Below are 11,663 nucleotides of genomic sequence, written 5' to 3' on the forward strand. Positions count from 1 at the left end.
CCACGGCTCACGGGCCCAGCCGCTCCGCGGCATGTGGGATCCTCCCAGACCGGGGCGCGAACCCGGTTCCCCTGCATCGGCAGGCGGACGCGCAACCACTGCGCCACCAGGGAAGCCCTGATCTCTGCTTTTTAACTGGAATGTTTAATTCCTTTACACATTACCAAAGTAGATATATTTATTTATCTAATTAGGCTGTACCACGTGGCATGAGGGATTTTAGTTCCCTGACCAGGGATCAAACCTGTGCCGTCTGCAGTGGAGGCAGGGAGTCCTAACCAATGGACTGCCAGGGAATTGCCCCCAAGTAGATCTTTAACAATCCTTTGTCATCCTTAACGCATTAAACACCCTCCTGGTTTATGCTAACTTTATTTATTTATTTATTTTTGGCTGTGTCAGGTCTCAGGTGCAACACATGGGATCTTCACTGTGGCATGTGGGATCCTCCGCTGCAGCGTGGGCTCCTTGTTGTAGCGCATGGGCTCCAGAGCACGTGGGCTCTGTAGTTGTGGCATGCGGGCTCTCTAGCTGTGGCCCATGTGCTCAGTAGTTGCGGTGTGCGGGCTTAGTTGTCTCGCGGCATGTGAGATGTAGGTCCCCGACCAGGGATCGAACCCGTGTCCCCTGCATTGGTAGGCAGATTCTTAACCACTGGACAACCAGGGAAGTCCCTATGCTAACTTTAAAGTTCATAAGCATGTTAAGTATTCATTAAACTCGGTGATTAAAAATTAATGTGTAGAGTTCTGGCAGAGAGCGTGGTGAGAAGCGGATCGCGGCCTTCTAGCCCGGGGCCCTCCAGGCCCTCCGGCCTCGGTCAGCAGGTGAACTGGGGGGCCCCCGGGACAGGCTCAGGCTGTGTCTTGCCGGGCCCCAGAGCCCCGCCGCAGCTGCCCACTGGCAGGGCCCGCGCCTGGAAGCAGCAACGAACTGCTCCCCCACCCCCACCTCCGCGACCTAATGGCGGCGGCCCCTCGGAGCCCAGATCCCGCCCGCCGCCGGGTCTCTTGACCCCACGCTGCAGGGGTTAGGCGAAGCCTCCGGCAGGCTACCGAGGACATGGCGCCTTTGGGCGTCGGGCGTGGCAGGGCGAGAAGAATGGCGGCCACTGGAACGCCGCGGAGGGCCGTTAGAGCCTCGAGGGCCCGGGAAGGGGGGTCTATGTGGACGCCAGCTCAGCCACCCTTAGGCCTTGGAGCCCGCGCGGATCCAGGACCTGAGGTGACCTCTCTGTCCCAGTTGGACGAGACCTCACCTCGTCTGGACAACGACGGACAAAGGCCTTAACGGGCCTGGAAGATGAGTGGAGCCCCGGTCGACGACGGGTGGAACGTTAGCGGGTCATCGGGCGGTTGGTCGGCGTTCTACCAAGACCTCGATGTCGGAAGATAGAAATGGTAGAATAACGTACCACATGCGGCCAATAGGAAGTGGCAGCCACCCTTTGGGAAAATTTACTGGCCGTTTATAGAAGGCCTGTGTATATAACACGAAAAAGCTGCTCTCAACTTTCCCCCCAACCTTTCGAAAGAAAACTTTTCGCCACATATAGGTCTTCTAGATGTGAAAAGGTTGCCGACGTATGATAGACTTAAAGTCACATGTCTTGTAAATGCCCATTTGTTTCTTTAAAAAAACCGTAGAAAAGAAATGTCTTGTGGAAATGACTTTTTGAAATGGAGTTGTTTGACCACCTCTAGAGGCGACATCAGGAGCCACAGAGGTCCACGTTTGTTCAGTGGGTTAGAGGACATGGAATGGAAGACACTGAGGAGGAAGAAAAGAAGGTTCTGTGCCACTGGTCACAGAAGACATTTGCATATTAAAACCATTGTTTTGTGTGTGCATTTTACTCCTTACTACTGTATATGTAATTGACAATAAGTACTTTTTTGAAATATCTAGTCTTTCTAGATGTTCTAAAGTGCCTGATATATGTTCAAAGTAGAGGTAGTAAAAAGACATTTTGTAAATTAAAAAAAAAAAATTAATGTGTACAAAACACTAGAGACCTAAGAGAATCACTGTCCAATATGGTTCTGCTATTTAAGCAGCTAAAATGTACCCACTGGCTGAACCCATGTTCAGCCAATATGCCTCCATCTTGCCCACAAGAATAGTATGAGACTTAGCATGTCATGGCTATTTTGATGCTTCAGTTTATTGTGAGATAATTAATTTTTCCTTATTAAAGTCAGTAATGACCTAATCTTTGCACATAAAAATTATTTGTGCATCAGCTTAAAAAAAACAGTACTTTAATTCTACGCAGTGCATCATTCCTTTCAAAGTATGAGAGTATCTCTTTCTTCACAATCTTGCCAAAACAGAATATATTCAAACTTTTGGGTATTTGTCAAATTGATAGTGAGAAATGGTGTCTTGGTGATGACTTAAGTTGTATATCTCTTATCATGAGCAAGATTTAAGCATCTTTCCATGTTTAAGCGCCATTTGTATTTATTTTTGTCTGAAAAAGGCAAAGTCAGTTTCTAATCTTTACAAATTTTTCTGTTGGATTGTAGAGCTTTATTTTTAGAAGCTCTTTAGATATTCAGGATATTAACCCTTCATGATATAAATTGCAAATAAAACTATGAAAATTAAAATAGAAAAAAATTCCCCCCAAACAGCAATAGTGTAATCTTGATTTATTTAAACTTCCTCTTTTCCTCAGAATACTAGGCACAGAAAATGAAAACAAGAGGCTTAAATTAAAATCTGGCTTAATTTTACCAACACAAACTATACCTAAGTTAATTCCGTTTCTAAAAAACATCTGCCACCTTAATCAATGCTACAGTTTTCCTCCTCCTTGTTTAACTACTTCTAAATACTATATATAGTTCTCTAATTAGCCACTCCAAAAATTGTTCTGCCAGTATGAAAATCAAACAATCAAAAATAATCTGTCACTGCAAAAATTAAGTCTACCCACATGGAAAACACAAGCAAAACCTTCTACCTTTTTGACACCCAAAGAACACTAAACCAGCAACCCCCAATATCAAAATTAGATAAAAGCATTTATAAGGAATATATATTTCACCACCACAAAATACTTTGATTAGAGGAGCAGGATGTGAAGAATAGCAGAAGCAGTATTTATTATGTAGATACTTCGTGCTAGACCCTGTTCAAATGCTTTATACATATTAAGTTATGCAAACTTCACAGTAATGTAGAAGGTAAGTACAATAATCCAAATGTTAGCTAACTGTTCAACTTAGTGAAAGGAGTCTCAAAAGGATAATATAATTTGCAATTGTCCCTTATCTGAATCCTCAGAATAGGATTCTAACAGCTATAACTAACGTAGAGTATCTTGATTTAACATGTATAAGCAACAATGATCTTCACTTGAGTAGGATTAGGAGGTACGTGGACCAAAGCTACCCTATTTCACCAATCCAACAATAAATCTGAAAGTAATTAAATATTTAAATTTTGATTAGGGATGAATGTCTGGGTTACAACCCACCCCCCAACAAAAATAAATAAATTTGAAAAATGTCAAACCTGTGTCAAAATTGAAAGAGGAGTACACTGAATATGAATATATTCCTCCATCTAGCTCACCAACTACTAACATCTTGCCACGCCTATTCCATTTCTTCATTTCTTCATGTTGTGATATACACACTTCTCTTCTGCCTATATAGACTACAATCAGTTTGCCTCTTCATCCTTAAATACTTCAAAATCATCTCCCCAAAACAGACATTCTCTTATATGGTTAACCACAATACCATTACCACATCTAAGAAAATGAACAATAACACCATCCAACATTTAGTCCTTACTCAAAGTTCCTCAGTAGTCCCTAAAACATTCTTTATTATCAACTTTTCCTAAAACTTGGGATCCAATCACATATTATATTTGGATTCTATGTCTCTTCAGTCTTCCCAAGTCTAAAACAGTCCCAGGATTTCCCTGGTGGCGCAAAGGTTAAGAATCTGCCTGCCAACACAGGGAACACGGGTTCGAGCCCTGGTCCGGGAAGATCTCACATGCCGCGGAGCAACTAAGCCCGTGCACCACAACTACTGAGCCCACTCGCCTAGAACCCGTGCTCCTCAACAAGAGAAGCTACCGCAGTGAGAAGCCCACGCACCATGACGAAAGAGTAACCCTCACTCGCTGCAACTAAAGAAAGCCCGCGCACAGCAACAAAGACCCAACACAGCCAAAAATAAATAATAAATTAATTAAAAAAAATAAGATAAAGATCGAATGCAATTAAAAAAAAAAAAAAAACAGTCCCGCTGTCTCCGTTCTTTACAACATTGAATCCTTTGAAGAGCCTGGCATTCTGAATATATATCTCAATTTCTTCATGATTAGAGTCTGCATTTTCAGCAATACCACAGAAGTGAAGCTGTTTACCCCCCTTCCCCCGTATTATCACATCAGCAGGAGACATATAATCATTAATTATGGCAATGCCAAACTTGACGACTTAATTAAGATGGTGACCATCAGATCTCTCCATTATAAAGGCACATTTTCTACCTTTGGAATTAATAAGTAAACTGTGGGATGATACTTTTAAGATCATTTAAATATCCTGTTCCAACACCATTCACCCAATGATTTTAGCATCCACTGATAATCCTTGTTAATTATTTCACTAGAGATTACAAAATGGTGATTTTTCTATGTCCACCACTCTTTCTATTTATTAGCTAGTGTTATTCTAAAAGCATTGTTTCCTCTTTTTCCTCTTCTTTTTAAAAGGGGCCTAGATCCCTTTTAGTGGGGAGAGGTATTTAGAAAGCAAGAACTGGGTTTATACATGTCCTTTGCTACTGGGTATCATTGCTTCCAGGCCCTTTCTATGAACAGTCAGGAAACAACCAGTTTTTTAAAAATGAGTTCACACCCATACCTCCAATTCACATTCACCACCATAGCATTCTTCTTTACCTTTCCCCATTTCATATTTATATCTCCCTTCTCCAAGGTAAGAATACCATTTCTCAACATCAATATATTACTCATTTGCGCTATCCTATAATACATACAAAATAGTTTCAAAATTAACACCACCAATACCACTACCAATAATAAACCCTAAGTCAAGTTTTTTTTTAAAAGTTGTATTTATTCCTACAATATATCTTACTAAGAGTGTAAAAATTTACTTGAATTCTTATTTCTGTGTGGTTATGTTATCTGATATATACTTAGTACCAGTTGTTTCTGTTTGTATTCATTCAATTTTTGGATTTACTTTTTTCCCATTCTTTTTTATTTTGTGAATAAGTAAAACATTTACATACTTGGAAAGTCACAACTATATAAAAAATATTCATAGAAAGGAATTAATTTTAACAAAACCTGTTAACATACTAATGAGTTTCAAGATAAACCTGAAACTGGATTTGTGATCAGTGAAATAAACTGATAAGTGATTATTTCAATGGAATTAAAAAAGATTAAGGGCTAGAGTTTGAGATTTAAAACCTTCTTTACTGTGGAAATTTCAATAAAGGTGTACTTAAGAGCTAAAATGCACAACTATAAAAATAAACACAAAAAAATCTGATCTGATTATACCTAGCTTTTGCACATGATAACCTTTGTCCTCCAATCATGAATAGCACTGTTATTAGACTAGCCCTCCTATATTTTCTCCTTAGAGTGTTATATATCGATATTGCTCCCTAATAATGGCATTATCTCTACTTCCCTTTTTGAAAACCCACAATGTTGGAAAAAATGCTTATTTTAAATGGATATATCTTATGTAAATTTAAAATAACATTCAATAAAATTTGGTAATTGGATATATCTAGATTTTTTAAAAATGTTAGCATTCTAAGAGATGGCCTTTATAGAACCACTAATCATTAAGGACATTAAAATAAAGTCTTTAAAATAATAGGCTACAAAAGGAACACCAAACAATATGTCTGAAAATTTGTGGTTTTATATATCTTTGTGGTAAAGATAGGGAAATTACAAAAAAGAAAGAAAAAAAAGGAAAAAAGCACAACATACCAACACCAACAGCCCCAAACTGCTGCCCGACTAATGAACTTGGACTGAATTGACTGTATGTTGGCATCCTGCCGAAAGGTCCATAGGAGCCCACTGACTGGAATGAAGAAGTAGATGAGCCTAGTGAAGACTGAAGAAAAGATCATAGGTTAATTTTCCAGGCTCTAAACAATATGTACATAATGGAAAGAAATTCGGATATTTACATTTTAAAGAAAACTATTAAATTACAACTACTAGACACAAAAGCAATTATAACAACTTGCAACATGCATTTAATGTTAAAACAGCTGAATAACCTGATTGCAGTATTTATATACATGTGTCAATTGTACGCAATGTGATTTATAAATGCTTTTTTCTACGATGAACTCCTCCTCTGAGTTCAGTTTTACAACAGATTTAGGAAAGAACCGAAGAAAAGTTACCCGAATAAGTAAACTAACTTTGCTTAAAGAAAAAATATGAGAAAAATCAAATTTCGTTATAGTACTAAGTTTCAGTCTGGTGGTGACATAAGTAACGCACAGGCCCAGCGGCCATGGCTCATGGGCCCAGCCGCTCTGTGGCATGTGGGATCCTCCCGGACCGGGGCATGAACCCGTGTCCAGTGCATCAGCAGGCGGACTCCCAACCACTGCGCCACCAGGGAAGCCCACTACTTACACTTTTAAATATAGTTATTATTACGTTAAAGAGCACTTTATAAAAAGCTTCTTACTAAACCTAAAATATATATATAAATATATTAATATATATATACATAAACTTTTATACATTAATTTAAATTAATATAAAATGTTTTATAATATAAATATGAAGTGTACTAACAGCCAACAGGATACAAGTTCACTGATGGCAGAACCCTGTATGTTTGCTGCTAGTGTCAGACACATGGCAGGTATTCAATAAATACTACTGAACGAATGAATCAAAAGATCAAATGCCAAAATTTACAGTGGTTGGAAGAAGTTGTTAAAAATCATTTTGAATTGTGCTCTCTAGGTTATTCTCATTCCATAAAACTGACTGATTAAATAAGTTGTTCTCTGGAGAGTTATCAAAAGATATGAGAGTCCGATAACATCGCTCTTCGGTGTAGGCAGCTATTTCTATGAGAATGTGTCTCTTCTCCCTCCATTTAAGAAGTTTGCATTTTCTCAGGATTCTTTCAGACTTAATTCCTCAAAAGTAAGACTTAAAAAGCAGGGGATAGGGCTTCCCTGGTGGTGCAGTGGTTGAGAGTCCGCCTGCCGACGTAGGGGACACGGGTTCGTGCCCCGGTCCGGGAAGATCCCACATGCCGCAAAGCGGCTGGGCCCGTGAGCCATGGCCGCTGAGCCTGCACGTCCGGAGCCTGTGCTCCGCAATGGGAGAGGCCACAACAGTGAGAGGTCCGCGTACTGCCCAAAAAAAAAAAAAAAAAAACCAAAAAACAAACAGCAGGGGATAGATAAGAGTAGAGAATTTCTCCAGTTTATGTTGCAAGAACCAAATTTATTATTTCTTAAAAAGCTTATCTTATATTCATAAAAATAGTAAGTAAATGTTAAAAGGTACTTTCTCCTTTTTTTCCCATTTTAATTTTATATAGCACTTAATATTTTCTTTAAAGAGTTCACCAGGTATTTCCTTTTAATAGCTGGAAGGCACATTCTATGCAAGATAATATATATTTTAATAGTCAGTTTTGTGAAAACCTAAGATTTTTATCACTCACAGCATAAAAAAGAGGAAGTTAAAAAAACCAACAAGCATATTTTACTGCAAATGACCAAAGACTTCTGACAAGAAAAAAACTTGAGAAGAAAATGGATTCAGCAGGAAAACCATATGGAGGCCACAAAATTTTTAATCATCTATGCCAGTAACTAAAAATACTCTTATGTTAACCTGCTTCCTCTGCTGCTATAGTAGAAATTGAGTTTCTATGTGCTTCCAATTAACATATAAACAGGTACTATAATGAACATCTTCTTTAATTCATAATTTACCATCTTTTAGACATCATGTGTTTCTGTTTTACATAACATACACAAATTTTAAAATTCCTCGGGCTTCCCTGGTGGCACAGTGGTTAAGAATCCGCCTGCCAATGCAGGGGACATGGGTTCAATCCCTGGTCTGGGAAGATCCCACATGCCATGGAGCAACTAAGCTCATGTGCCACAACTACTGAAGCCTGTGCACCTAGAGCCCGTGCTCTGCAACAAGAGAAGCCACAACAATGAGAAGCCCGTGCACCGCAACGAAGGGTAGCCCCCGCTCGCCGCAACTAGAGAAAGCCCGCGCACAGCAATGAAGACCCAACACAGACAAAAATAAAAACAAATAAATATATTAACTGATTAAAAAAAAACTTCTCTTAATGAGAATACTTAGGATCGTCTTCTTTAATACTTTATTTGGGAATTGAACAACATATCTGTACATGTTAAAATCCTTTTATGTTTGTGCATTGCATGTATAGTATGTAACAAACATATATAATGTGATTTAGCATTTTTTCCGTTAAACTTAGTCATCTTACCTAAGAGTAGCCATCACCACCCTGGTTTGTAATATGAACCACGTGTGAATAATAAAGTGGCATGGATCCTGGATTCTAGAACCAGAATTCCTGGGTGTGTTCAAATTATGGGTCTACTTCAATTTCCTCACTTATAAAAATGAGGATTATAAAAATGAGAATAACTATAGTACCAAGCTGAGACAGTGTTGTGAGGATTGTCCTATTATATGTGCAGTGCTTTGAATAGTGCTTCTTATAAAGTTAGATCTCAATAAATGTTAGCTATTTTAACCGTTGTTGAAATCAGAAAGTATCTTATGATAAAAATTAATTCCTCAGCTATTTCTTACTCTATTTAGTCCCAACTTATTATCTAAAGAGAAAAACCTGGGTGAGAACATTATCCAGTTATTTTGGGTATCCAGGTAACTAGAAAATGGTAATAAGCTATATGAACATTTAATCCAGAAAATTTAAAAAACAAAAACAAGGAGAGGCAAAATCCAAGGCTAGTTATGTGCATGAAATTTACTTGAACTCCAAGACAAATTTACTATGTTACCTGAACGATAGCTGGGTCCTGAGGCAAAGAACATTGTGGTTTTGGTGGCTCACAAACAGTGAGGTCTTTAATATCACTCCCACGGAATATAATATATTCAAAGACTTCATCTCGAGGTGGTATTGGACGATCTGTTGGTCTGTCTTCTGTACCAAAGGACCGAACTGGTGAGAAAACAGAGGATATGAGATACATGTCTACTCACTGTATTCAGGTAGTGCCTCTTACAATGCACTGTTTCAAGTACTAAACAGCAGTTCTTAAATGCCATCCATGAGAAAGTTTCATTAATTTGTAGCTAAGTAAATTTTTTTTCTTAAGTGGAAAACAGAGTGGGTTTTGCATAGAGCTAAATGTGTTCAATTTAAAAGACGATTGGGCTTCCCTGGTGGTGCAGTGGTTGAGAGTCCGCCTGCCGATGCAGGGGACACGTGTTCGTGCCCCGGTCCGGGAGGATCCCACATGCCGCGGAGCGGCTGGGCCTGTGAGCCATGGCCGCTGAGCCTGCGCTCCACAACGGGAGAGGCCACAACAGTGAGAGGCCCGCGTACCGCAAAAAAAAAAAAAAAAAAAAAAAAAGAGCAAAAACTTGGAGACACTTCTCAAAAGAAGATCTACAAATAGACAACAAGCTGATGAAAAGATGTCATTATGGAAATGCACATCAAAACCAACATGAAATACCACTTCACAACTACTAGGATGGCTTTAATAATAAAATAAGAAAATAACAAATATTGATGAGGATGTGGAGAAATAGGAATCCTTGCACACTGCTGGTAGAAATGTGAAATGGTGCAGCTGCTGTGGAAAATAGCTTGGTGGTTCCTCAAAAAACTAAACATATAATAACCAAATGACTCAGCAATTTCACTCATATATAAAAAACCTATGTCCACACAGAAATGAATGCTTCAAGTAGTAGTATTCATAATAGTCAAAAGTTGGAAACAACCCAAATGCCCATCAAAAGATGAACAGATTGGGCTTCCCTGGTGGCGCAGTGGTTGAGAAGGTTGAATTATTCAAGAAATGTCCAAAAGTTAGTTACAAAACTAAGGCTAAGTTCAAATGGAAATCTAGAATAACATTTATAGTAGTTTTAAAAAAAATTATTATTTATTTTATTTATTTATTTTTGGCTGCGTTAGGTCTTCTTTGCTGTGCGCGGGCTTTCTCTAGTTGCGGTGAGCAGGGGCTACACTTTGTTGCAGTGCACGGGCTTCTCACTGCGGTGGCTTCTCTTGTTGCAGAGCATGGGCTCTAGGCACATGGGCTTCAGTAGTTGTGGCTCACGGGCTCTAGAGCACAGGCTCAGCAGCTGTGGCACATGGGCTTAGCTGCTCTGCGGCATGTGGGATCTCCCCAGATCAGGGCTCGAACCCGTGTCGCCAGCATTGGCACGCAGATTCTTAACCACTGCGCCACCAGGGAAGCCCCATGATGTAGTCTTAAAGTTAAAACTCCTGTAAAGTATCAGTTGTAAGACCTGGTCCCAGACACTTACCCAAACTTAAGTTCCAACCAAGCTCATTATTCTCCATACACAGAGCAGGTTTTCTGTCCTCTACGGAAACTCCTCCCCACATCTGACCTATCCTAAATTTCAGCTTGGATACTACTTGTATTCATCATGGTTCTCCAGAGAAACAGAACCAACAGGATGCACGTATACACAACAGACACAGAGAGATTTATTTTAAGAAATTGGACTCATGTGAAAATCCAAAATGTGCAGAGTAGGCCAGCAGGCTGGAGACCTGGAGAAGAGTTGTGTTTGAGTCCAAAGGTGGTCTGCTAGCAGAATTCCTTCTTGCTCAGAGGAGGTCACAGTCTTTGTTCTATTAGGGCCTTCAACTTGACTGGATGAGGCCCACCCACGTCCCACATCATGGAGAGTAAATATGCTTTACTTTAAAGTCCAGTAATTGAAATATTAATCTGGTTCAAAAAACACCTTCAGAAAGGTCCAGAATATCTGACCAAATATCTGGGCACTGTGGCCCAGACAAATTGACACAACACTAGCCATCACACAACTCCACCAGTAATATTCCCAGATGGAAGTAACACATTCTTCCTCTAAAAATCACACAGTATTCTACCATTGGATATACCTACCTCTTCTAAAAGTGAAAGATCTTCAGGACAAAGATCTGTATCTTTGCAACTACCACAGTATCTAACACAGTGCCCTAACATATTGCTGACATTTGAATATTTCTTTTTTTTTAAAACATCTTTATTGGAGTATAATTGCTTTACAATGGTGTGTTAGTTTCTGCTGCATAACAAAGTGAATCAGCTATATGTATACATATATTCCCATATCTCCTCCCTCTTGCATCTCCCTCCCACCCTCCCTATCCCACCCCTCTAGGTGGACACAAAGCACCTAGCTGATCTCCCTGTGCTATGCAGCTTATGTCAATGCCACTCTCTCACTTCGTCCCAGCTTATCCTTCCCCCTCCCTGTGTCCTCAAGTCCATTCTCTGTGTCTGCATCTTTATTCCCATCCTGCCCCTAGGTTCTTCATAACCTTTTTTTTTTTTAGATTCCATATATATGTGTTAGCATAC

General features: G+C 39.6%; 1 protein-coding gene across 10 annotated transcripts in view; it reads right to left on the reverse strand.

Moving 5' to 3' along the window:
* LSM14A (LSM14A mRNA processing body assembly factor) overlaps positions 1-11,663 on the reverse strand; it is a 46,647-nt gene that overhangs the window by 22,751 nt on the left and 12,233 nt on the right. For all 10 annotated transcript variants that reach the window (XM_024132472.3, XM_028477438.2, XM_055078833.1 and 7 more), the window contains exons 2-3: positions 9,084-9,247; positions 6,010-6,139 (exon numbers count right to left, since the gene is read on the reverse strand). In XM_024132472.3, coding sequence (XP_023988240.1) covers positions 6,010-6,139; positions 9,084-9,247 — 294 coding nt within the window. The remainder of the gene's footprint in view (positions 1-6,009; positions 6,140-9,083; positions 9,248-11,663) is intronic.

This window comes from Physeter macrocephalus, chromosome 17 (genome assembly GCF_002837175.3).
Source record: "Physeter macrocephalus isolate SW-GA chromosome 17, ASM283717v5, whole genome shotgun sequence".
Taxonomy (NCBI): Eukaryota; Metazoa; Chordata; class Mammalia; order Artiodactyla; family Physeteridae; genus Physeter; species Physeter macrocephalus.